At 46.5% G+C, this 26,983-nt stretch overlaps 1 protein-coding gene across 8 annotated transcripts; it reads right to left on the bottom strand.

Moving 5' to 3' along the window:
- On the bottom strand, positions 1–26,983 carry LOC139252406 (zinc finger protein 239-like). Of its 8 annotated transcripts, none has more exons than XR_011591472.1 (4): positions 26,167–26,983; positions 4,801–4,977; positions 1,179–1,303; positions 1–838 (listed from the first exon to the last, which is right to left on the bottom strand). XR_011591472.1 is itself a non-coding variant. In XM_070873394.1 (2 exons), the coding sequence occupies exon 2, from the start codon at positions 10,057–10,059 to the stop codon at positions 9,487–9,489; it is 573 nt and encodes a 190-aa protein (XP_070729495.1). In that variant the 5' UTR covers positions 10,060–10,431; positions 26,167–26,983; the 3' UTR covers positions 8,791–9,486. The 8 variants fall into 8 exon arrangements, 1 of the variants encoding a protein (XP_070729495.1); XR_011591475.1 differs by having other exon boundaries at positions 1–239; positions 4,819–4,977; positions 26,167–26,982; XR_011591470.1 differs by having other exon boundaries at positions 4,819–4,977; positions 26,167–26,978.

The raw sequence follows: 26,983 nt of genomic DNA, 5'->3' as shown, positions 1-26,983 counted from the left end.
TTTACAAACAGGTTTTACTTCCTTTTATTTTATTCCATATTTCCCTTACAAATTCCAGGCTGTTACAATCAGGATTAAATTCACGTTCACTTTCAAACTGTTTGTAACGGACAGCAATCAATCCCCACTGACTCTGTAACAGGGACACATTCCAGCTCAAACTGTGTAAAAGTTGGGAATCACAGATCATGGATCGATCCTCCGCACAGCCGGGAGTGAGACCAGAACTGGGGGTCCTTCTGTGAAAAGATAAGAGGGACAGAGTGTTCACACTGCTCCCGTTCTGGTCTCTGTCCGAACTCCCATTCTGGGTTGTTACACTGCGGGGAGTCCCGGGTTAATAAACGGATTGACCCACAATAGGAATTGAAAAATAAACTTGAAAAGGGCTTGCGAGAGAATGAGGTGACTGAAATCTGATTCTCATCCCCTAAACAAGCTCTTAATTCTTCGGCAGGCACTGTAAATGGGAAAGAGCGAGAGGAACTGTGTTTGTAGCTTGAATGGCGGGAAATTCAACAGCGGCTCAACATCGAACCGGTCAGTGAAGCTGCTTATGAGAATTCAAAACTAAATCCACAGCTGGAACTGCAAAGGTTCTCAAACACATTTGTTTAGGAAATAATTACAGTAAATAATTACAGTAAATTGAGTCTAAAGGGTGATGCTTGTGCAGCTCTTTCAGCGAGGTTGTGGGCGGCTCTTGAAAGAGCCGTTGTGTTTGGGGTGTTCTGTCAGGACAGCGTGGAGTTTTACTTGGAGCTGGTGTACTCGGTCACCGCCTTTTTCCCTTCCGACACGGCGTGCTTGGCCAGCTCCCCGGGTGTGGATATGTGAACTGGATATATGAAAATAAAGACAGTGAAGTGAACTGAATATATGAAAATGTATAAGCCATGGAAAAATAACTAAGAGAATGTCAGATTGCAAATATTACAACATCAGCACAATTAGCAGAATTGCAAGGTCTCAGTTACTAGTCACGCCAGTAAAATTGTAACATTTAGAAACAATGCCCGAGCTTTAGTAAAAACAGCTCATATAGATGTCGGCTCATGAGTGGACAAAGGAAAGGAGGGATCAAAAGGGATAGGCTGAACTAGGATGTCACTCTAATTGTATCTTGTTATCTTGTACCAAAAAATGTATAACTGTGTGCCTTCACAATGAAAACTTACTTGTCCGTAGGAAGTGTGTACGCTCTATCAAGAGAGTATTCCTTCTGTCTGATAAGTCTCGACCGGTGAGAGAAATAAAGACTGCTTTGTTACAAGCTCCTTTGGTGTTCGCCTCAGTGTATTCACTGAAACAGATTGAAGGAAAAGAATCTAGAAATCAACATTTGGTGTCAGAAGAGGGATCTCAACGGACGACTGCCGAAAACTTGCGAATTAAGAGCCAGACTAGCCTTGGACGAGACGAGGGGAAAGTGGCCACTGGAGTGAGTATGATTTCAATACTGCTCCAGTTTCCCCTGGTTTCAAAAGTCTGAGGAAAGTTTAGCCACTCGCTGGTTCTCAGGTAGTGTCTGAACGAGATCCAGGTCAATCTGGCGAATACCTTCTAAACTTAGGAAATAAGTGTCCAAGTCAGGTGTGACGTCGACCTTGTATATCACTTGGCCCGTCCAGTCACTGATTGGATTTAAACTGCGCGGTGACGTGAAAGCAAATGTCATGTTGGCCTTCATAGAGAGGGGATTTAAGTACAAGGGCAGGGAGGTGTTGCTACAGTTGTACAGGGCCTTGGTGAGGCCACACCTGGAGTATTGTGTACAGTTTTGGTCTCCTAACTTGAGGAAGGACATTCTTGCTATTGAGGGAGGCAGCGAAGATTCACCAGACTGATTCCCGGGATGGTGGGACTGACCTATCAAGAAAGACTGGATCAACTGGGCTTGTATTCACTGGAGTTCAGAAGAATGAGAGGGGACCTCATAGAAACGTTTAAAATTCTGACGGCTTTAGACAGGTTAGATGCAGGAAGAATGTTCCCAATGTTGGGGAAGTCCAGAACCAGGGGTCACAGTCTAAGGATAAGGGGTAAGCCATTTAGGACCGAGATGAGGAAAAACTTCTTCACCCAGAGAGTGGTGAACCTGTGGAATTCTCTACCACAGAAAGTAGTTGAGGTCAATTCACTAAATATATTCAAAAGGGAGTCAGATGAAGTCCTTACTACTCGGGGGATCAAGGGGTATGGCGAGAAAGCAGGAAGGGGGTACTGAAGTTGCATGTTCAGCCATGAACTCATTGAATGGCAGTGCAGGCTAGAAGGGCTGAATGGCCTACTCCTGCACCTAGTTTCTATGTTTTTCTATGTTTCAATCCCATCAATTTTCCTAACACAATTTCCCACCTAATAAGGATATCCTTCAGTTCCTCCTTCTCACTAGACCCACTGTCCCCTAGTATCTTTGGAAGGTTATTTGTATCTTCCTTCGTGAAAACAGAACCTAAGATTGGTTCAATTGGTCTGCCATTTCTTTGTTCCCCACTATAATTTCACCTGCATCTAACTGCGAAGGACCTACGTTTGTCTTTACTAATCTTTTTCTCTTCACATATTTATAGAAACTTTTGCAGTCAGTTTTTATATTCCCTGCAAGCTTCAGCTCATACTCTATTTTCCCCCTCTTAATTAAACCCTTGGTCCTCCTCTGCTGAATTCTAAATTTCTCCCAGTCCTCAGATTTGTTGCTTTTTCTAGCCAATTTATATGCCCCTTCCTTTGCTTTAAACACTATCCTTTATTTCCTTTGTTAGCCAGGGTTGAGCCACCTTCCCAGTTTTATTTTTACTCCAGACTGGGATGTACATTTGCTGAAGTTCATCCATGTGATCTTTAAATGTTTGCCATTGCTTATCGACCGTCAACCTTTTTAGTATCGTTTGCTAGTCTATTCTAGCCAATTCACACCTCATACCGTCAAAGTTACCTTTCCTGAAGTTCAGGACCCTGGTTTCCAAATTAACTTTGTCACTCTCCATCTTAATAAGGAATTCTACCATATTATGGTCACTTTTCCTCAAGGGGCCTCGCACAATAAGATTGCTAATTAGTCCCTTCTCATTACACAATACCCAGTCTAGGATGGCCAGCTCCCCGATTGGTTCCTCGACATATTGGTCTAGAGAACCATCCCGAATACACTCCAGGAAATCCTCCTCCATCGCATTGCTACCAGTTAGGTTAGCCCAATCAATGTGTAGATTAAAGTCGCCCATGATTACTGCTGCACCTTTATTGCACACATCCCTTATTTCTTGCTTGATGCTGTCCCCAACCTCACTACTACTATTTGGTGGTCTATACACAACACCCACTAGTGTTTTCAGCACTTTGGTATTCCGCAGCTCCACCCATACCGATTCCACATCATCCAAGCTAATGTCCTTCCTTATAATTGCATTGATTTCATCTTTAACCAGCAACGCCACCCCGCCTCCTTGCCTCCTTTTCCTTTCTGTCTATCCTTCCTAAATGCTGAATACCCTTGGATGTTGAGTTCCCAGCCTTGGTCACCCTGGAGCCATGTCTCCGTGATGCCAATCACATCGTATCCGTTAACTGTTATCTGAGCAGTTAATTCATCCACCTTATTCCGAATACTCCTCGCATTGAGGCACAGAGCCTTCAGGCTTGTTTTTTTTTAAATACACTTTGCCCCCTTAGAATTTTGCTGTAATGTGGCCCTTTTTGTTTTTTGCCTTGGGTTTCTCTGCCCTCCACTTTTACTATTCTCCTTTCTATAATTTGCTTCTGCCTCCTTTTTATTTCCCTCTGTCTCCCTGCATAGGTTCCCATCCCCCTGCCATATTAGTTTAACTCCTCCCCAACAGCACTAGCAAACACTCCCCCTAGGATATTGGTTCTGGTCCTGCCCAGGTGCAGACCATCCAGTTTGTACTGGTCCCACCTCCCCTAGAACCGCTTCCAATGTCCCAGGAATTTGAATCCCTCCCTTCTGCACCACTCCTCAAGCCATCGGAGTTATCCTGCAATTCCTACTCTGACTAGCACGTGGCACTGGTAGCAATCCTGAGATTACTTTTGAGGTCCTACATTTTAATTTAGCTCCTAGCTCCCTAAATTCGCCTCATAGGACCTCATCCCGTTTTTTACGTTTGTTATTGGTACCTATATGCACCACGACAACTGGCTGCTCACCCTCCCTTTTCAGAATGTCCTGCACCCGCTCAGAGACATCCTTGACCCAGGAAGGCAACATACCATCCTGCAGTCTCGGTTGCGGCCGCAGAATTACAATTGAATCCCCTATCACTATCGCTCTCCCACTCTTTTTCCTGCCCTCCTGTGCAGCAGAGCCAGCCATGGTGCCATGAACTTGGCTGCTGCTGTTCCCCCCCGAGGAGTCATCCCCCTCAATAGTACTCAAAGCGGTGTATCTGTTTTGCAGGGGGATGACCGCAGGAGATCCCTGCACTACCTTCCTTGGTCTTCCATTCTCTATCTGGCTGTGGACCTTTTACCTGCGGTAAGAGCAACTTGCTGCACGTGCTATTCACAGCATCGTGGATGCTCCAGAGTGAATCCACCTTCAGCTCCAATTCCGCAACGCGGTCCATCAGGAGCTGGAGGCGGATACACTTTCCGCACACGTAGTCGTCAGGGACACCGGAGGCGTCCCTGATTTCCCACATAGTACAGGAGGAGCATAACACGTGTCCGAGCTCTCCTGCCATGACTTAACCCTTAGATACACTTAAATTGGCAACAACAGTGCTAAAAGTTACTCACTGATATAGAAGAGAAAAAAGAACAAGGAAAACTACTTACCAATCACCAGCCACTTACCCCCTTGGCTGTGACGTCACCTTTCTATTTCTTTCTTTTTTCCCCTCTCCCTGTAGCTGCACCGACACGCCTTTTGTAGGCCTCTCGCCGACCCCGGACTCACGACTCTCCGACGCACCTACTGACGCCTCTCGCGGCCTTTTATAGGCATGGCAGATGCTGTACAATGTGGATAAATGTGAGGTTATCCACTTTGTGGGCAAAAACACAAAGGCAGATTATCTGAATGGCGTCAGATTAGGAAAAGGGGAGGTGCAGCGAGATCTTGGTGTCATGGTTCATCAGTCATTGAGAGTTGGCATGCAGGTACAGCAGGCGGCGAAGGTTGGCCGTCATCGCTAGGGGATTTGAGTATAGGAGCAGGGAGGTCTTATTGCAGTTGTACAGGGCCTTGGTGAGGCCTCACCTGGAACAGTGTGTTCAGTTTTGGTCTCCTAATCTGAGGAACGACGTTCTTGCTATTGAGGGAGTGCAGCGAAGATTCACCAGACTGATTCCCGGGATGGCTGGACTGACATATGAGGAGAGACTGGATCAACTGGGCCTTTATACACTGGAGTTTAGAAGGATGAGAGGGGATCTCATAGAAACATATAAGATTCTGACGGGACTGGACAGGTTAGATGCAGGAAGAATGTTCCCGATGATGGGGAAGTCCAGAACCAGGGGACATAGTCTTAGGATAAGGGGTAGGCCATTTAGGACTGAGATGAGGAGAAACTTCTTCACTCAGAGTTGTTAACCTGTGGAATTCCCTACCGCAGAGAGTTGTTGATGCCAGTTCATTGGATATATTCAAGAGGGAGTTAGATATGGTCCTTGCGGCTAAAGGGATCAAGGGGGATGGAGAGAAAGCAGGAAAGGGGTAGAGGGAATGATCAGCCATGATCTTATTGAATGGTGGTGCAGGTTCAAAGGGCCGAATGGCCTACTCCTGCACCTATTTTCTATGTTTCTATGTAATGGACTCTAGCATTTTCCCAGTGACTGATGTTAGGCTAATGGTTTCCTACTTTCTGTCTCCCTCCTTTCTTAAATAGGGGAATTACATTTGCTGTTTTCCAATCCACTGGGACCTCTCCAGGATCCAGGGATTTTTGCAAATGCAGCCACTATCTCTATAGCCACTTCTTTTAATACCATAGGATGCAGGCCATTCGGTCCAGGGGACTTGTCCATCTTGTCACCCTCCCGATAGCCCCTTGATTATCCATGATTGGGATGCTTTTAGTGTCTTCTACAGTGAAGACCGATACAAAATATTTGTTCAAATTCTCTGCCATTTCCCGGTTTCCCATTATTAATTCCCCAGTCTCATCCTCTAAGGGACCAACTTAGCTGCTCTCTTCCTTTTTATATACCTGTAGAATCTCTAACTGTCTCTTTTTATATTTCTTGCAAGTATACTCTCAATCTATCTCCTTTCCCTTTTTTCTTTTTTTAGTTGTTCCTAATCTTTTGGCCTTCCGCTAATCTTTGCAACATTGTATGCTTTTGTTTTCAATTTGACACCATCCTTTACTTCTTAGTTAGCCATGGCTGGTTCATCCTTCTTCAGTCTTTCTTTCTCACTGGAATATATCTTTGCTGAGAGTTATAAAATATCTCCTTAAATGTCTGCCACTGCTTAGCTACCATCTTACCCTTCCTTTGTAATTGCCTTTATTTAAGTTCAGGGTGCTAGTACGAGATCCAAGTTTCTCAGTCTCAAACCGAATTTGAAATTATACCATGTTATGATCACTCTTCCCAAGCGGATCCTTTACTATGAGATCATTAATTAATCCAGTCACATTACATATTACCAGATCTAAAATAGTCTGCTCCCTGGTTGGTTCCACATCCTATTGTTCTAAGAAAACATCCCGAATACACTCCATGAACTCTTCCTTAAGGCTACCTTTGCCAATTTGATTTGTCCAATCAAAATTAAAATAATTTGATTTATATGCTGTCCTGTAGTGTAGCTACTGTTAGAGGGCCTATAGACTGCTCCCACCAGTGATTTCTTTCCCTTATTATTTCTTATCACCACACAAACTGATTCTACATCTTGATCTTGTGAGATGAAAAGGCTGAAGTGTTTACAATCATCTTCAGCCAGAAATGCCAAGAGGATGATCAATATCAGCCGCCTCCTAAGGAAGCCAGTCTTCAGCCAATTCGATTCACTCCACGTGATGTCAAGCAACGGCTGAATGCATTGGATACAGCAACGGCTATGGGCTCTGACAACATACTGGCTGTTGTGCTGAAGACTTGTGCTCCAGAACTAGCTGCGCCTCTAGCCAAGCTGTTCCAGTACAGCTACAACACTGGCATCTATCAGACGATGTGGAAATCTGCCCAGGTATGTCCTGTCCACAAAAAGCAGGATAAATCCAATCCGGCCAATTACCGCCCCATCAGTCTACTCTCAATCATCAGCAAAGTGATGGAAGGTTTCGTCAACAGTGCTATCAAGCTGCACTTACTCACCAATAACCTGCTCACCGATACCCAGTTTGGGTTCCCCCAGGACCACTTAGCTCCAGACGTCATCACAGCCTTGGTCCAAACATGGACAAAAGAGCTGAATTCCAGAGGTGAGGTGAGAGTGACTACCCTCGACATCAAGGCAGCATTTGACCGAGTGTGGCATCTAGGATCCCTAGTAAAACTGAAGTCAATGGGAATCAGGGGGAAAACTCTCCACTGGCTGGAATCATACCTAGCACAAAGGAAGGTGGTTGTGGTGGTTGGAGGCCAATCATCACAGCCCCAGGATATCGCTGCAAGAGCTCCTCAGGGCAGTGTCCTAGGCCCAACCATCTTCAGTTGCTTCATCAATGACCTTCCTTTCTTCATAAGGTCAGAAGTGTGGATGTTTGCTGATGACTGCAGAGTGTTCAGTTCCATTCACAACTTAAATAATGGAGCAGTTCATGCCAGTATACAGCAAGACCTGGGCAACATTCAGGCTTGGGTTGATAAGTGGCAAGTAACATTCACGAACAAAAGTGCCAGGCAATGACTATCTCCAACAAGCGAGAGTCTAACCACTGTCCCATAACATTCAATGGCATTACCATCGCCGAATCTCCTACCATCAACATCCTCGGGGTTACCATTGACCAGAAACTTAACTGGACCAGCCACATAAATACTGTGGCAACAAGAGCAGGTCAGAGGCTGGGTATTCTACGGCGAGTGTCTCACCTCCTGACTCGCCAAAGCCTTTCCACCATCTACAAGGCACAAGTCAGGAGTGTGATGGAATACTCTCCACTTGCCTGGATGGGTGCAACTGTGACAACACTCAAGAAGCTCGACACCATCCAGGACAAAGCAGCCTGCTTGATTGGCACCCCATCCACCATCTTAAACATTCACTCCCTCCATCATTGACGTACCGTGGCTGCAGTGTTTACCAGGTACAAGATGCACTGCAGCAACTCGCCAAGGCTTCTTCGGCAGCACCTCCCAAACCCACGACCTGTACCACCAAGAAGGACAAGGGCAGCAGGCGCATGGGAACACCACCACCTCCACGTTCCCCTCCAAGTCACACACCATCCTGATCTGGAAGCATATCGCCGTTCTTTCATTATCGCTGGGTCAAAATCCTGGAACTTCCTCCCCAACAGTACTATGGGAGTACCATCACCAGATGGACTGCAGCAGTTCAAGTAGGTGGCTCTCCATCATCTTCTCAAGGGCAATTATGGATGGGCAATAAATGCTGGCCTTACCAGCGATGCCCACATCCTGTGAACGAATAAAAAAAGAATCAGAACCATCTGACCTCTCAAGTGGGCGTAAAAGATTCCATGACGTTATTTCGAAGAAGAGAGATGTCTGGTGTCCTGGCTAACATTTATCCCTCAATCAACATCACTAAAACAGAGGCCATGAAAAACATTTTATAAATACAAGTCTTCCTTTAACAACAGAAAAAAGGTTCAAAACTGAAACAATCGGTAACAGGGCATCAATTAGTCTCCCCCATGGAAAAATCAAGGAATCGACTCACTGTATGTAGGAAACACAGCTGATTTATTTGACAGTTATTTGACAGAGGATGCAGAAAAGATTTACAAGAATGATTCCAGGGATGAGGGACTTCAGTTACATGGATAGACTGGTGAAGCTGGGGTGGTTGTTCTTAGAACAGAGAAGGTTGAGAGGAGATTTGATAAAATCATGAGGGGTCTGGACAGAGTAGAGAGAAAATATTCCCATTGGCGGAAGGGTGGAGAACCAGAGGACACAGATTCAAGGTGATCGGCAAAAGAACCAAAGGCGACATGAGAAAATATTTTTTTTTTACGCAGTGAGTGGTTAGGATCTGAAATGCACAGCCTGAAAGGCTGGTGGAGGCAGATTCAATCGTGGCTTTCAAAAAGTGAATTGGATAAGTACCGGAAATAAAGCATGTGCAGGGCTACGGGGAAAGGGCAGGGAGTGGGACTAGCTGAAGTGCTCTTGCAGAGAGCTGGCAAGGGCTCGACGGTCCGAAAGGCCTCCTTCTGTGCTGTAACCATTCTATGATATCCAGAAAATTAAACTCCAGCCCAGTTATAGGGATTAATTACACCAACGGCAACAAACCCCAACTGTCCGAGTGAACATGGTTCAGACTTGGATGTGATTAACGGCAACAATAACAGCAGAGTCCAACCCCCGCAGTCATTTGTGAAGTCGCTGGTGTCTCAGCAGGTTGGATGACTGAGTGAACCCCTTCCCACACTCAGAGCAGGTGAATGCCCTCTCCCCAGTGTGAATGCGTTGGTGTATCAGCAGGATGGATAATTGAGTGAATCCCTTCCCACACACGGAGCAGGTGAACGGCCTCTCCCCAGTGTGAATTCGCTGGTGTGTCAGCAGATGGGTTGATCGAGTGAAACCCTTCCCACATTCAGAGCAGATGAACGGCCTCTCCCCAGTGTGAATGCGTTGGTGTCTCAGCAGGTTGGATAAACAAGTGAATCCCTTCCTACACTCGGAATAGATGAATGGCCTCTCCCCAGTGTGAGTGAGTTGGTGTGTCCGCAGGTTGGATGACTGAGTGAAGCCCTTCTCACACACGGGGCAGGTGGACGGCCTCTCCCCAATGTGAATTCGCTCATTTACCAGCAGGCTGGATGAATAAGTGAATCCTTTCCCACACACGAGGCAGGTGAACAGCCTCTCTCCGTTGTGACTGCAGCGATGAGTTTCCAGCTCAGAGGGACAATTGAATCCTTCCCACAATCCCCACATTTCCACGGTTTCTCCATGGTGTGTGTGTCCTTGTGTCTCTCCAGGTTGGATGATCAGTTGAAGCCTCAACCACACACAGAGCACGTGTACGGTTTCTCCCCGCTGTGAATAGTGCGATGTTTTTTCAGGCTGTGTAACTGGTTAAAGCTCTTTCCACAGTCAGTGCACTGGAACACTCTCACTCGGGTGTGTGTGTCTCGGTGCTTTACCAGTCACACTAATGTTGAAAATCTTTTCCCACAGACAGAACAGACAAATGTTTCTCCTTCCACATTCAAAGGCCGATGATATACAGGTGAATCGAGTGACTCTGTCAGATCTCGATATGATTGGTTGGAGTTTCCCGTCTGCAAATCCTCCTTTTCTAATATCCTAGAGAAGGAGTTTACAAAAGTCAGCACTGGAAGTGCAGGATAGAAATGGAGGACAGACAATCCTAGTTTCTACGGAACATTCTTTCCTCTCTTGTTCCCCCAAAGCTGTAAATTCCCGTCCCACACACTCTCCCTCCTCCCGGTGCTGAAATCCAAAGTCATCGCACCATCTCCATCATTTCTTTCTTCCATCTGCTGTTTTCTCACTCCCTCTTCTCTGGTTGAGTTCAGTTCTACATCCCTAGTGTGCAGACTGAGAATAAATGAGGAATGATTTTCTCTTCTGGTCACTGGGACCCTAAAGCCCCGCCCACCCTCTGCTCCTGTAGCAAGATAGCCGCGCAGGCACCCTGATCCTGTCCAAGAATTCGGCTAGTTACCCCGAGCGGTCGGGTCTATCACCGCGGGTCAAACATGGGGCCTGCGGGCTCGTATTCGGGGCCTGAGGCCTACACCAGGTGTTTATGAAGCTGCCCAGCCCACCCAGGGGTCCAATTCCTCCGCTGAGCCCACAAGCTCCTACCGACCCGCGGAACGTCTCTTCCGCCTCAGACCACCTTCACCACTGGCACTGCGCCTGCTCAGAGCACAGCCCGGTCCCACGTCTGGGCTCCTGTTGTCATTGATAGAGCACTTTACCCCTGCGCGGGGGATTCTGGCTACAGAAGTAAACGTTGCAACATTTGGTAGTGAAATGGGTTGATTGAGGACAGACAGCAGGGATTATTGCAGGAAATAACACAGTGCAGTGAGAAAGGAAATGCAGGGGATGTTGTGTAGATGGATTGTCAAAAGGTGTTTGATAAGGTGCCGGACAGGAGGCTTGTTGATCAAATTAAGGCTCACGGTATTAAAGGGAGTGAGGCCGCGTGGAGAGGTAGTTGGGTAAAGGCCAGAAAACAGAGAATAATGGTTAATGGATGTTCTTCAGACTGGAGGGATGTAAACAGTGGTGTCCCCAGGGTCAGTGTTGGAACCATTGCTCTTAATATAGAGAAATGCTCTGGGCGAAGATATAAACACATAAGAATTTGAAGCAGGAGTAGGCCATTTGGCTCCTCGACCCTGCTCCGCCATTCAAGACCATACTGATTCATCAATTGATCCACCGCTACGAAAATCAATAATAAGGATAAAACCGGACGGACCACCCGGCATCGACCTCCGCCCCGGTTACGGACACGACAACGGCACACCCAGCCCAGTCTTTCCCACCAACATCTGGGGACTTATGCCAAAATTGGGAGAGATGTCCCAGACTAGTCAAGCAACAGCTTGACATCGTCACACTCACAGAATCATACCTTTCAGCCAATGTCCCAGACTCCTCCATTACCATCCCTGGGTATGTCCTGTCCCACCGTCAGGACAGACCCACCAGGGGTGGCAGCACAGTAGTATACAGTCGGGAGGGTGTGGCCCTGGGACTCCTCAACATTGACTCCGGACCCCATGAAGTCTCGTGGCTCGAGGTCAAGCATGGGCAAGGAAACCTCCTGCTGATTACCACCCACCGCCCTCCCTCAGCTGATGAATCAGTACTCCTCCATGTTGAACACCACTTGGAAGAAGCACTGAGAGTAGCAAGGTGCACAGAATGTACTCTGGGTGGGGGACTTCAATGTCCATCAAGACTGGCTCGGCAGCACCACTACTGACCGAGCTGGCCGAGTCCTGAAGGACATAGCTGCCAGACTGAGCCTGCAGCAGGTGGTGAGAGAACCAACACGAGGGGGAAAACCTACTTGCGTCCATCCCTTCGGAAAGGGCCCCGAGAGTGGGAGCAGCGGTAAGCCTACAAAGCGCGTGAGTCAGCCGAGCAGTGGGACTTCGGAAAGGGCACAGAGTGGGAGCAGCGGTAAGCCTACAAAGGGCGTGAGTCAGCCGAGCAGTGGGACTTCGGAAAGGGCAGAGTGGGAGCAGCGGTAAGCCTACAAAGGGCGTGAGTCAGCCGAGCAGACAGCCGAAACAGCACCAAGTGACCTGGGAGGGTAAGAAGTAAAAAGATTCAAAGTGTGATGTCACAGGAAAGCAGGGAAGTGATTGGTTGGTCAGTTTTTCTCTCTTTTCTTGGGCATTGGTTTAAATTAAGAGCTGGGATTAAAAATCTAAACTTTCAAAACGTGAAAACTTAATTAAATCCATTCGAGATGGCAGGGCAGGCGATGTGTGTTACTGCTGCTACATGTGGGAGCTGGTTGACCGCATTGAGGTCCACAGCGATCACATCTGCAGTAAGTGTTGGCTGCTCGAGGAACTTCGGCTCCGCGTTGATGAGCTGGAGTCCGAGCTGCAGACACTGCGACACATCAGGGAGGGGGAGACTTACCTGGACACTGTGTTCCAGGAGGCTGTCACACCCCTTAGATTAATTAATTCAAATTTGGTCCGTGGTCAGGGACAGGAGGGTGTGACTATGAGCGAGGCAGCTGTGGGGACCCAGGAGGTAGTGATGGAGGAGCCTCAGCCCTTGCAATTGTCCAACAGGTACGAGATTCTTGTTCCCTGTTTGGACGAGGGCTGGGACTGCAGGGAGGATGAGCAAACTGACCACAGCGCCGTGGTACAGGAGGCCATTCAATGGGGGGAGTAAAAATAAATGCTGTAGTGGTAGGAAAGAGTATAGTTAGGGGGATAGATACTGTTCTCTGCAGCCGAGAGCGGGAGTCCCGAAGGTTGTGTTGCCTGCCCGGTGCCAAGGTTAAGGACATCTCCTCCGGGCTGGAGAGTGGGAGGGGGGAGATCCAGTTGTCGTGGTCCGCGTAGGGACCAATGACATAGACAGAACAAAGAAAGAGGTTCTGCCGAGGGATTTTGAGCAGCTAGGGGCTAAATTAAAAAGCAGAACCACAAAGGCAATAATCTCTGGATTACTAACCGAGCCACAAGCAAATTTGCATCGGGTAAATAAGATCAGAGAGATGGACACATGGCTCAAAGACTGGTGTGGGAGAAATGGGTTTCGGTTCATGGGGCACTGGCACCAGTACTGGGGGGGTGGGGGGGGAAAGAGGGTTCAGGCTAGCAGAAATTTGAAAAGTCAAAGAGCAAGGAGAAGGCAATAGAGCAGGGTAGCAGTGGGGGAAATGATAACCAGACTGTGACAGGAAGGGACAGAATGTATAAAATAAGAGTGCAACAGAAAGTAGGGTCAAAGCAGGGGAAAATGGTAAAAAGACAAAATTTAAAGCTCTTTATCTGAATGCATGCAACATTTGTAACAAGATAGATGAGTTGACAACACAAATAGATACAAGTGGGTATGATCTGACAGCCATTACAGAAACGTGGTTGCAAGGTGACCAAGGCTGGGAACTGAATATTCAGGGGTATTTAACAATTCAGAAGGATAGACAGAAAGGAAAAGGTGAGGTAGTTCTGTCAATAAAGGATGAGATCAGTGCAGTAGTGAGAAATGATATTGGCTCAGAAGATCAAGATGCAGAATCAGTTTGAGTGGAGATAAGAAATAATAAGGGGAAGAAGTCACTGGTGGGCGTAGTCCATAGGCCCCCTAACAGTAGCTACACTGTTGGACGGAGTATAAATCAAGAAATAATGGAGGCTTGTAAGAAAGGTACGGCAATAATCATGAGCGACTTTAATCTTCATGTTGATTAGACAAATCAAGTTGGCCAAGGTCGACTTGAGGAAGAGTTTATAAGAGTGTATCCGGGATGGTTTCCTTGAAGAGTAAGTTGAAGAAACCAATCAGGGAGCAGGCTATCTTAGATCTGGTACTGTGTAATGAGACAAGATTAATAAATTATCTCATCGTAAAAGATCCTCTCAGAAAAAGTGAACATAACATGGTTGAATTTCAAATTCAGTTGGAGGGTGAGAAAGTCAGACCTCAAACCAGTGCCCTGATTCTAAATAAAGGCGACTATAAAGGTATGAAAGCAGAACTGGGGATGTTCGCTGATAACTGCACAGTATTCAGTTCCATTTGCAACTCCTCAGATAATGGAGCAGTCCATGCCCGCTTGCAGCAAGACCTGGACAACATTCAGACTTGGGCAAGTGACATTCGCGCCACTCAAGTGCCTGACAATGACTATATCCAACAAGTGAGAGTCTAACCACCGCCCCTTAACATTCAATGGCATTACCATCGCCGAATCCCCTACCATCAACATCCTGGGGGTCACCATTGACCAGAAACTTAACTGGACCTGCCAAATAAATACTGTGGCAACAAGAGCAGGTCAGAGGCTGGGTATTCTGCGGTGAGTGTGTCATCTCCTGACTCCCCAAAGCCTTTCCATCATCTACAAGGCACAAGCCAGGAGTGTGATGGGATACTCTCCACTTGCCTGGATGAGTGCAGCTCCAACAACACTCAAGAAGCTTGACACCATCCAGGACAAAGCAGCCCACTTGATTGGCACCCCATCCACCACCTTAAACACCCACTCCCTCCACCACCGGCGTACCGTGGCTGCAGTGTGTACCATCTACAAGATGCACTGCAGCAACTCGCCAAGGCTTCTTCAGCATCACCTCCCAAACCCGCGACCTCCAACATCGAGAAGGACAAGGGCAGCAAGCGCATGGGAACACCACCACCTCCACATTCCCCACCAAGTCATACACCATCCTGACTTGAAAGCATATCGCCATTCCTTCATCGTCGCGAGGTCAAATTCCTGGAACTCCCTCCCTAACAGCACTGTGGCACTACCATCACCACACGGACTGCAGCAGTTCATGAAGGTGGCTTACCACCATCTTCTCAAGGGCAATTAGGGATGGGCAATAAATGCTGGCCTTGCCAGCGACGCCCACATCCCGTGAACGTATTAAAAAAAAAAGTTGGCTTAAGTCAACTGGGAAAATAGATTAAAGTGCAAGACAGTTGAGAAGCAGTGACAGACAATAAAGGAGATATTTCATAACTCAACAAAAATATATTTCAGTGAGAAGGAAAGACTTTAGGCGAAGGGAGAATCACCCGTGGCTAACGAAGGAAGTAAAGGATGGTATCAATTTGAAAACAATGTCATACAAAGTGGCCAAGATCAGTGGGAGGCCGGAGCATTGGCAAATATTTTAAAAACAGCAAATGATGACTAAAGAAATAATAGAGAGGGAAGATAGATTATGAGAGTAAACCTGCAAGCAATATAAAAAAGATAGTATGAGCTTCTACAGGTATGTAAAAAGGATAGGGTAGCTAAAGTAAACGTTGGTCCCTTGGAGAATGAGACTGGGGAATTAATAATGGAGAACAGGGAAATGGCAGAGACTTTGAACAAATAATTTGTGTCAGGCTTCACGGTAGAAGATACTACAAACATCCCAATAATAGATAATCAAGGGGGGAAAGCGAGGGAGGAACTTAAAGCAATCACTATCACAAAAAAAGGGCTCAGTAAAATAATGGGACTAAAGATGGAAAAGTCCCCTGGACCTGATGGCTTGCAACCTTGGGTCTTAATACACAGTAATGGCCCCACTTCACTGTCCCATCAAATACTCCAAGGGCCCACACAGCACGGGTTAGATACAAAGTAAAGCTCCCTCTATACTGTCCCATCAAGCACTCCCAGGGGAGGTACAGTGCAGGTTAGATACAGAGTAAAGTTTCCTTTACACTGTCCCATCAAACACTCCCAGGGGAGGTACAGTACAGGTTAGATACAGAGTAAAGTTTTCTCTATACTGTCCCATCAAACACTCCCAGGGGAGGTACAGTACAGGTTAGATACAGAGTAAAGTTTCCTTTACACCGGCCAACAGACACTCCAAGGGCAGGTATTGCATGGGTTAGGCAGAGGGTAAAGCTCCCTCTATACTCCCCGATCAAACAATGCCAGGGCAGGCATAGCATATGCTAGATAAGAGCAAGGCTCCTTCTACACTGTCCCATCAAACACTCCCAGGACAGGTACAGCACAGGTTAGATACAGAGTAAACCTACCTCTACACTGCCCCAAACACTCCCAGAGCAGGTACAGCATGGGTCAGATACAGAGTAAAGCCCTGTGTACACTATCCCACCAGGGCAGGTACAACACGGATTAGATAGCGTAATCCTCCCTCTATACTGTCCCATCAGACACTCCCAGGACAGGTACAGTACTGGTTAGATACAGAGTAAATCTCCTTCTACAGTTCCATCAAACACTCCCAGGGCAGGTACAGCCTGGATTAAATATAGAGGAAAGCTCCCTTTTCATTGTCCCATCAAACACTCCAAGGATAGGTATAGAACATAAGAAATAGATGTAGGAGTTGGCCATTTGGCCCCTCGAGTCTGCTCCGCCATTCAATAAGATCATGGTTGATCTGATCCTGGCCTCAACTCCACTTCCCCACCCGCTCCCATAACCCTGGACTCCCTTATCATTCAAAAATCTGTCTATCCGCACCTTAAATACATTCAATGACCCAGCCTCCACAGCTCTCTGAGGTAGAGAATTCCAAAAGATTCTCGTCCCTCACGTAAGAAATTCCTCCATTTCAGTTTTAAATGAGCTACCTCTTATTCTGAAACTATGCTCCCTAGTTCTAGATTCCTCCACGAGGGGAAACATCCTCTCTGCATCAACCCTGTCAAGCCCCCTCAGAATCTTAAACATTTCAATAAGATCACCTCGAAGTCTTCTAAACTCCAAAGAGTACAGGCCCCACCTGCTTCACCTTTCTTCTTATGACAACCCCTTCATCTCAGTCATCAACCTCGGGAACCTTCTCTGAACTGCTTCCAGTGCAAGTATACCCCTCCTTAAATAAGGAGACCAAACTGTACGTAGTACTCCAGGTGTAGTCTCACCAATGCCCTGTACAGTTGCAGAAGGACTTTCTTACTTTTATACTTCATCCCCCTTGCAATAAAGGACAACATTCCATTTGTGTTCCTAATTAATTGCTGTAACTAAGATCGAGAGCCAGCGGCAGTGAATGGCCTGCTCCTGCACCTATTTTCTATGTTTCTATGTTTCTATTAACTGCATGCTAACTTTGTGTGTTTAATGTACAAGGACCCCCAGATCCCTCTGTACTATTGCATTTTGTAATCTCTCCCCATTTAAATAATCATTTGCTGTTTTATTTCTCCGACTAAAGTGGATAACCTCACATTTTCCCACATTATACTCCATCTACCAAGATTTTGCCCACTCACTTAGCCTCTCTATATCCCTTTGTAGATTCTTTGCGTCCTCCTCACAACTTGTTAAGTTAGCACAGGTTAGATACAGAGTAAATCTCCATCTACATTATCCATCAAACACTCGCAGAGCAGGTACAACACGGGTTAGATACAAAGTAAAGCTCCCTCTACATTGTCCCATCAAATACTCTCAGGGCAGGTACAGCATGGGTTAGGTACCGATTAAAGCTCCCTCTAACTGTCCCCTCAAACACTGCTATAGCAGGTACAGCACGGGTCAGAAACAGAATAAAGCTCCGTCTACACTGTCCCATCAAACACTTGCAGGGCAGTTTCAGCATAGATTAGATAGAGTAAACCTCCCTCTACACTGTCCCATCAAACACTCCCAGGGCAGCTACAGCATGGATTAGATACAGAATAAACCTCCCTCGACACTGTCCTATCAGACACAACGAGGGCAGGTAGAGCATGGGTTAGATATAGAGGAAAGCTTCCCCTACACCAACCCATCAAAGCTCACAGGGCAGGTAGAGCATGGGTTAGCTACAGAGCAAAGCTCCCTCTGAAGTGTCCCATCAATCACTCACAAGACAGGTACAGCACGGGTTATGTGGAGAGTAAAGCTCTCTCTACACTCTGGGGGGAGAGTTGAACAGCCAGAGGTTATGGTTCACATCGGTACCAATGACATGGGTAGGAAGAGGGATGAAGTCCTGCAGGCAGAGTTTAGGGAGCTAGGAGAGAAATTAAAAAGCAGGACCTCAAAAGGTAGTAATCTCTGGATTACTCCCGGTGCCACGAGCTAGTGAGTACAGATGGCTGGAGAGATGGTGCAGGCGGGAGGGCTTTAGCTTCCTGAGGCATTGGGACTGCTTCTGGGGGAGGCGGGACCTGTACAAGCCGGACGGGTTGCACCTCAACATAGCAAGGACCAATATCCTTGCGGGTGGGTTTGCTAGTGCTGTTGGGGAGGGTTTAAACTAGCTTGGCAGGGGGATGGGAACCTGAAAAAGATTCAATAGGGAGAGGAGTAAAGCTGGAATTAGAAAGCAAAAATAAAGAAAGTGAATTTGAAGGAGAGAGGATACAAGCAGGAAAAAAAGGTAAAAAAAAAACAAACTTAAAGGCACTGTGTCTAAATGCACGTAGCATTTGTAACAAAATACATAAGTTGACGGCACAAATTGAGACAAATAGATATGATCTGACAGCCATTAGAGAGATGTGGTTGCAAGGTGACCAGGACTGGGAATTAAATATTCAGGGGTACTTGACAATCCGGAAGGACAGACAGAAAGGAAAAGGAGGTGGGGTAGCTCTATTGATAAAGATGAATCACTGCAAAAGTGAGAAATGATATTGGCTCAAATGATAAGGGTGTGGAGACAGTTTGGGTGGAGATAAGGAATAATAAGGGGAAAAAGTCACTGGTGTGCATAGTCTATAGGCCCCCGAACAGTAGAAGCTCTGTTGGCCGGAGTATAAACCAGGAAATAGTGGGGGCTTGTAAAAAGAGAACAGCAATAATCATAGGTGATATTAACTTCCATATTGATTGGACAAATCAAATTGGTCAGGGCAGCCTTGAGGAGTTGTTCATGGAGTGCATAAGGGATGGGTTCCTTGAGCAGTATATAACAGGACCAACCAGGAGGCAGGCTATCTTAGATCTGATCCTGTGTAATGAGACAGGATTAATAAACAATCTCCTAGTAAAGGATCCCCTCGGAATGAGTGATCATAACATGATTGAATTTCAAATTCAGATGGAGGGTGAGAAAGTTGGATCTCAAACCAGCATACTGAGCTTAAATAAAGGAGACTATGAAGGTATGAGGGCAGAGATGGGTAAAGTGGACTGGGAAAATAGATTAAAGTGTAAGACGGTTGATGAACAGTGGTGTACATTTAAGGAGATATTTCACAGCTCTCAAGAAAAATATATTCCAGTGATGAGGAAAGGGTGCAAGAGAAAAGATAGCCATCTGTGGCTAACTAAAGAAATAAAGGACGGTATCTAACTAAAAACAAGGGCATACAAAGTGACCAAAACTAGTGGGAGGACAGAAGACTTGGAAGCTTTTAAAAGTCAGCAAAGAATGACAAAAAAAATGATGAAGGGAAGATAGACTATGAAAGTAAAGTAGCACAAAATATAAAAACAGATAGCAAGAGTTTCTATAGGTATATAAAAAGGAAAAGAGTGGCTAAAGAAAATGTTGGTCCCTTGGATAACGAGACCAGGGAATTAGTAATGGGGAACATGGAGATGGCAGAAACTCTGAACAAATATTTTGTATCAGTCTTTACGTTAGAGGACACTAACAATATTCCAACAGTGGATAGACAAGGGGCTATGGGGCGGGGGGGGGGGAGGAACTTAACACAATCACAATCACTAAGGAGGTGGTACTCAGTAAGATAATGGGACTAAAGGCAGATATATCCCCTGAACCTGATGGCTTGCATCCTAGGGTCTTAAGAGAAGTAGCGGCAGGGATTGTAGATGCATTGGTTGTAATTTACCAAAATTCCCTGGATTCTGGAGAGGTCCCAGCAGATTGGAAAACTGCAAATGTAACGCCCCGATTTAAAAAAGGAGGCAGACAAAAAACAGGAAACTATAGACCAGTTAGCCTAACATCTGTGGTTGGGAAAATGTTGCCAGAGTCCATTATTAAAGAAGCAGTAGCAGGACATTTGGATAAGCAAAATTCGGTCAGGCAGAGTCAGCATGGATTTATGAAGGGGAAGTCATGTTTGACAAACTTACTGGAGTTCTTTGAGGATGTAACGAACAGGGTGGATAAAGTGGAACCAGTGGATATGGTGTATTTGGACTTCCAGAAGGCATTTGACAAGGTGCCACATAAAAGGTTGCTTCACAAGATAAAAGTTCACAGAGTTGGGGGTAATATATTAGCATGGATAGAGGATTGGCTAACTAATAGAGAACAGAGAGTCAGGATAAATGGTTCATTCTCTGGTTGGCAACCAGTAACGAGTGGGGTGCCGCAGAGATCAGTGCTGGGTCCCCAACTATTTACAATCTATATTAACGACTTGGAAGGGACTGAGTGTAACGTAGCCAAGTTTGCTGACAATACAAAGATGGGAGGAAAAGCAATGTGTGAGCAGGACACAAAAAATCTGCAGAAGGACATAGACAGGCTAAGTGAGTGGGAAAAAATTTGGCAGTTGGAGTATAATGTTGGAAAGTGTGAGGTCATGCACTTTGGCAGAAAAAAAATCAAAGAGCAAGTTATTATTTAAATGGAGACAGATTGCAAAGCGCCACAGTACAGCGGGACCTGGGGGTACTTGTGCATGAAACACACAAAAGGATAGTATGCAAATACAGCAACTGATCAGGAAGGCTAATGGTATCTTGGCCTTTATTGCAAAGGGGTTGGAGTATAAAAGCAGGGAAGTCTTGCTGCAGCTATACATAGTGTTGGTGAGGCCACACCTGGAATACTGTGTGCAGTTTTGGTTTCCATATTTGCGAAAGGATATAGTTGCTTTGGAGGCAGTTCAGAGAAGGTTCACTCGGTTGATTCTGGGGATGAGAGGGTTGACTTATGAGGAAAGGTTGAGTAGGTTGGGCCTCCACTCACTGGAGTTCAGAAGAATGAGGCAATCTTATCGAAATGTATAAGATTATGAGGGGGCTCAACAAGGTGGATGCAGAGAGGATGTTTCCACTGATGGGGGAGACAAGAACTAGAGGGCATGATCTTAGAATAAGGGGCCGCCCATTTAAAACAGAGATGAGGAGAAATTATTTCTCTCACAGGGTTCCAAATCTGTGGAATTCGCTGCCTCAGAAAGCTGTAGAAGCTGGGACATTGAATAAATTTAAGACAGAAAGAGACAGTTTCTTAAACGATAAGGGGATAAGGGGTTATGTCCTCTTCACAACTTGCTAGGTTAGCACAGGTTTGGCACACAGTAAATCTCCATCTACACTGTCCCATCAAACACTCCCAGGGCAGGTACAGTATGGGTTAGATTCAGAGAAAAGCTCCCACCATACTGTCCCATCAAATACTCCCAAGGCAGTTACAGTATGGGTTAGATCGAGAGAAAAGCTTCCTCTAAACTGTCCCATCAAACTCTGTCAGATCAGGTACAACATGGGTTAGATACAGCGCAAAGCTCCCGTTACATTATCCTGTCAAAAACTCCCACGACAGGTACAGCACAGGGTTAGATACAGAGTAAAATTATACTATCCCATCAAACAGTCCCAGGACATGTACAACATGGGTTAGATACAGAGTAAACCTCCCTCTACACTGTCCCAGCAAACAATCCCAGGGCAGGTACAGTATGGGTTAGATTCAGAGAAAAGCTCCCACCACACTGTCCCATCAAATACTCCCAAGGCAGTTACAGTATGGGTTAGATCGAGAGAAAAGCTTCCTCTAAACTGTCCCATCAAACTCTGTCAGATCAGGTACAACATGGGTTAGATACAGCGCAAAGCTCCCTTTACATTATCCTGTCAAAAACTCCCACGACAGGTACAGCACAGGGTTAGATACAGAGTAAAACTCCCTCTATACTATCCCATCAAACAGTCCCAGGACATGTACAACATGGGTTAGATACAGAGTAAACCTCCTTCTACACTGTCCCAGCAAACAATCCCAGGGCAGGTACAGCATGGGTTAGATACAGGGTAACTCTCCCTTACTACAACAGTGACTACAATCCAAAAGTACTTCATTGGCTGTAAAGCGCTTTGAGGGGTCCTTTGGTCGTGAAAGGCGCCAAATAAATCCAAGTCTTTCTCCCTCTACACTGTCCCATCAGACACTGCCAGCCCATAATGAGCAGGGCTCAGGGAGGTTGGTTGCTAGGCACTGCAGTGTTATCATAAAGCAGGGCCATTCAGCCCAGCTGGTCCTCTCCTTGTCCCTTCAAAGGTGGAGAGCTGGGACATCCTGTCTCAACACACATCCCCCTGTTCATACTGAGAATCCCCGGGGAAGGCCCAAGGCCCATAGTGTGGAACACAACCAAGAGGGAAAGAGGAGGATAGACGGTGCAGTGTGGGAGAGGAGGGAGGAGTCTGCTCATTCCCAGGGGCAGATCGGACAAAGTGCTTTGAGTGGTAGGTCTAGCAGTGAAACTGAAAACAAACAAAGGGAATAAATAGAGATCCAATCCAAGGGAACAAGCAACGGTCATATGGCAGACATCACAACCAGCCCAGAATTATTCAATGGGTGAGCATCGATTGCTTATTGTGGGGTTCCACACTTCAACCATCCATTGAGTGAAGAAGTGTATCCTAACATCTCTCCTGAATGGCCTGGCTCGGATTTTAAGGTTATGTCCCCTCGTCCTAGACACCCCAAGAATAAATTTCTCTCTATCTACCCAAGCAATTGCTTTCAAATTCACACTAAATTCCCACAGACTAGGTGGCCTATGGGTTAGATACACAGTAAAGTTTCTTCTACCCTGCCGCAGAGCACACTTCGGTGTCCGTCCCGACCGCACTGCTGGCAGCTTATCAATTAAAATTCAGCAGCAGTACGATCTGCCACTGCACTGACAACTTTCCACCCGCAGCTCTTGATCAGTTTCAGGTTAAAGCTCCCTCTAAACTGTCCCATCATGCACTCCCAGGGCAGGGACAGCACGAATTAGGTACACAGTAAATCTGTGTCAGAGGAAACTGTACCCCAGTGAGAGTCAGTGCCAGAGGAAACTGTACCCCAGTGAGAGTCAGTGCCAGAGGAAACTGTACCCCAGTGAGAGTCAGTGCCAGAGGAAACTGTACCCCAGTGAGAGTCAGTGCCAGAGGAAACTGTACCCCAGTGAGAGTCAGTGCCAGAGGAAACTGTACCCCAGTGAGAGTCCGTGCCAGAGGAAACTGTACCCCAGTGAGAGTCAGTGCCAGAGGAAACTGTACCCCAGTGAGAGTCAGTGCCAGAGGAAACTGTACCCCAGTGAGAGTCAGTGCCAGAGGAAACTGTATTCCAGAGAGAATCAGTGACACAGGAAACTGTATCCCAGTAAGAGTCAGTGCCAGAGGAAACTGTATTCCAGTGAGAATCAGTGCTACAGGAAACTGTATTCCAGAGAGAATCGGTGACACAGGAACCTGTACTCCAGTAAGAGTCAGTGCCAGAGGAAACTGTATTCCAGTGAGAGTCAGTGCCAGAGGAAACTGTATCCCAGTGAGAGTCAGTGCCAGAGGAAACATGCAGCAGAGCCTGGTCTCCAGTCATCTTCGATCCCTTACCATTGGACCAAGACCTTGCTCTGTCAAGCCCGTGTGGTAGCGAATGTGCAAGGGCCACCTCACATTAAAAGAATGCACGCTATTAGCAATACATAACAATCCTCTTCCTCTGCAGTTATCAATCTATTGAAATTCCCCATGTCTGTAGTTTCGTTATATTACAATTTGAAATATCTTCAGTTATCAGCAACAAATTGCATTTATATCGTGCCTTAAATGCAGTAAAATGTCCCAAGGCACTTCACAGGACTGTTAGCAAACAAAATTTGACACCCAGTCACGTAAGGAAATATTAGCACAGGTGACTGAAAGCTGGTCCAAAAGGGTAGGTATTAAGGAGCATTTTAAAGGTGGAGAGGTTTAGGGAGGAATTCCAGAGCTTATGGCCTCGGCAGCTGAAGGTACGGCCACCAATATTGCTGAAAATTGGGGCTGCTCAAGAGGCCAGAATTGGAGGAATGCAAAGATCTGAGGGTTGTCGCGCTGGAGGAGGTTACAGCAATAGGGAGGGGCAAGGTCCTGGACGGATTTCAAAACAAGGATGAGAATTTTGAAAGCGAGGCACTGATGGACCAGGAGCCAATGTAGTTCAGCGAGCACGGGGTGATGGGTGAACGGAAATTGGTACAAGTTGGGATGAGAGGACTGAGGACAGATTGAGTAGAATAGGCCTATATTCTCTGGAGTTCAGAAGAACGGAAGGTGATATCATTGAAACATATAAAATTCTGAGAGGAATTGACAAGGGCTGGATAGTCTAGAGTTAGGGGTCCTAGTATTAGGATAAGAGATCTGTCATTTAAGACTATGTGGAGGAGCTATTTCTTCACTCAGAGAGTTGTGAATCTTTAAAATTCTCTATCGAATAGAGATCTTACTGAATGGCGGAGTAGATGGGAGGGGCCGTATGGCCAACTCCTGCTGCTACTTCTTGTGTTCTTGAGTAAGGATACGGGCAGAAGTGTTGAAGAAACATAGAAATTTACAGCACAGAAGGAGGCCATTTCAGACCATCGTGTCCGCGCCGGCCGACAAAGAGCCGCACGGCCCTCGGTCAGCAGCCCTGAAGGTTACATATAAACCTATGAACAATGGCGGAAAGGTAAATAGCACCCAGCCCAACTCACACAACTGCATCACCCCTTGCACCGAAACATTCTACACTCCACCCCAACCAGAACCATGTGATATCCTGGGAGAGGCAAAAAAACAGGTAAAAACCAAGGCCAATTTAGGGAAAGAAAATGTGGGAAAATTTCTCTCCCTCCCATCCATGCGATCGAAACTAGTCCAAATCACCCTGGCCATATTCGATTCCCTGCAGCACTTACCATTATATCTGCATCGGCCAACAAGTGATCTAGTCTAATCCCAATTACCAGCTCTAGGTCAGTAACCCTGTAGGTTACGGCACTTTAAGTGCCCATCCAACCATCTCTTAAAAGTGGTGAGGGTTTCTGTATCCACCACTCTTCCAGGCAGTGAGTTCCAGATCCCCACAACCCTCTGCATAAAGAAGCCCATCCCCCACTCAAATCCCCTCTAAACCTTCCACCAACCACCTTAAAACTATGCCCCCTAAGTTTAAGCTTATGTTTACAGAGAGTGCGAGGTGTGAGGCCGATCAGAGGCATGGATGAGGGTTTGAGCAGTTGAGCTGAGGAAGGGGCAGAGACCGTCGATGTTATGGAGGTGGAAGTAAGCGGACTTGGTGATTGAGAGAATATGGGTTCGGAAGCTCATCTCGGGGTCAAGTACGACGCCAATCAATAAATTGCAACTCTCCATATCTGTGTTTCACTATATTAGAATACTACAAAACTCTCGTGATTAATGCTTCAATATTAGTAATCAATATAAAGTAGTTATCAATATATTTTCTTATAATTCTAAATGTCCATGAATGAATAATTGATTCTGTGGGCGATAGGCCGTGCTGGTCTTTCAGATGGGTCTGTGCACCGTGATCAGTGAATTGACGATGTGCTTCTGGTTCAATCTTTCCATTGGCTTTCTCACCAGATGGGAAATATTTGAACATTGAGATCTGATGGTGTTGGTGTGAGTTCAGCCGCACCTAATGTACAGAGACCGGTCCATCTGCTGGGCTCTGCCTCAAACTGGAGTCACCTCTTAGATCAAAGCCCTTTACTCTAAAACACACACAAGATTCACTGTGACTGTGTTTAGAGACAGAAACTGATCTCACTTCACATCCCATTGCACGGCCCTTATGCTGGATAATTGTACTCGGTGGTTAGTCTCTCCCGGTCTCATTTCCTGTCTTACCTTGTAACCTGTGTGTACTGTCTACAGGACCTGTGTGTATCTGAGTAAATGGCACTTTCTCTTACCTTTCTCCCCAGTCGATCTATTGAAGCGCTTTCAATCGGAAGAGCTCACTGGTTGGTGCTCTCACAATCCTGTGCTGGTTCACCTGCTGTTGTTCCTCAGTCCACAATCCCTGTTTCCTTCCAGCTGTGGGACTTTCTCAATCACTCCGCCATTCACCGGGAGATCAAATTATCACAGGGCAGAAAATTAGAAGATTAATGTTGTGAAGTGGAATCTAGTGTAAAGTGTTTTTCCAAAGTTTCAGAAAAGTATATGTCCAGTATTTCTGTTTGATTTTATCCTTTTCCTCAGATCTCTCCCGCCCGTCTGGACTTACAGAAAATCACCAGAATTCTCCCCGGGTTACACACTGTCTGATCTCACTGGGCCCCCGGGTTACACACTGTCTGATCTCACTGGGCCCCTGGGTTACACACCGTCTGATCTCACTGGGCCCCCGGGTTACACACTGTCTGATCTCACTGGTCCCCCGGGTTACACACTGTCTGATCTCACTGGGCCCCCGGGTTACACACTGTCTGATCTCACTGGGCCCCCGGGTTACACACTGTCTGATCTCACTGGGCCCCTGGGTTACACACTGTCTGATCTCACTGGGCCCCAGGGTTACACACTGTCTGATCTCACTGGGTCCCGGGGACCGTTATGAGGAGCAGAGGGAAGGGGGAGAGGAGGAGGGGGGGGACGATTTCAGAGTCCCTCAGCTTTCCCACCGCCCCCCCACATATGTCTCCTCCCCAGTCATTCTGGGGGTGTGCCTGTGTCAGTCTGTGTGCGCGTGTCCGTGTCTCTCACCCTCTCCCTCCCGGGACACAC

This window comes from Pristiophorus japonicus, unplaced genomic scaffold (genome assembly GCF_044704955.1).
Source record: "Pristiophorus japonicus isolate sPriJap1 unplaced genomic scaffold, sPriJap1.hap1 HAP1_SCAFFOLD_464, whole genome shotgun sequence".
Classification (NCBI taxonomy): Eukaryota; Metazoa; Chordata; class Chondrichthyes; family Pristiophoridae; genus Pristiophorus; species Pristiophorus japonicus.
This window is presented reverse-complemented; position numbering and strand designations above follow the sequence as displayed.

What these genes read in the sequence shown, in the direction of transcription:
- LOC139252406 (XM_070873394.1), bottom strand. Translation starts at nt 10,059, where the DNA reads ATGTGGGGATTGTGGGAAGGATTCAATTGTCCCTCTGAGCTGGAAACT.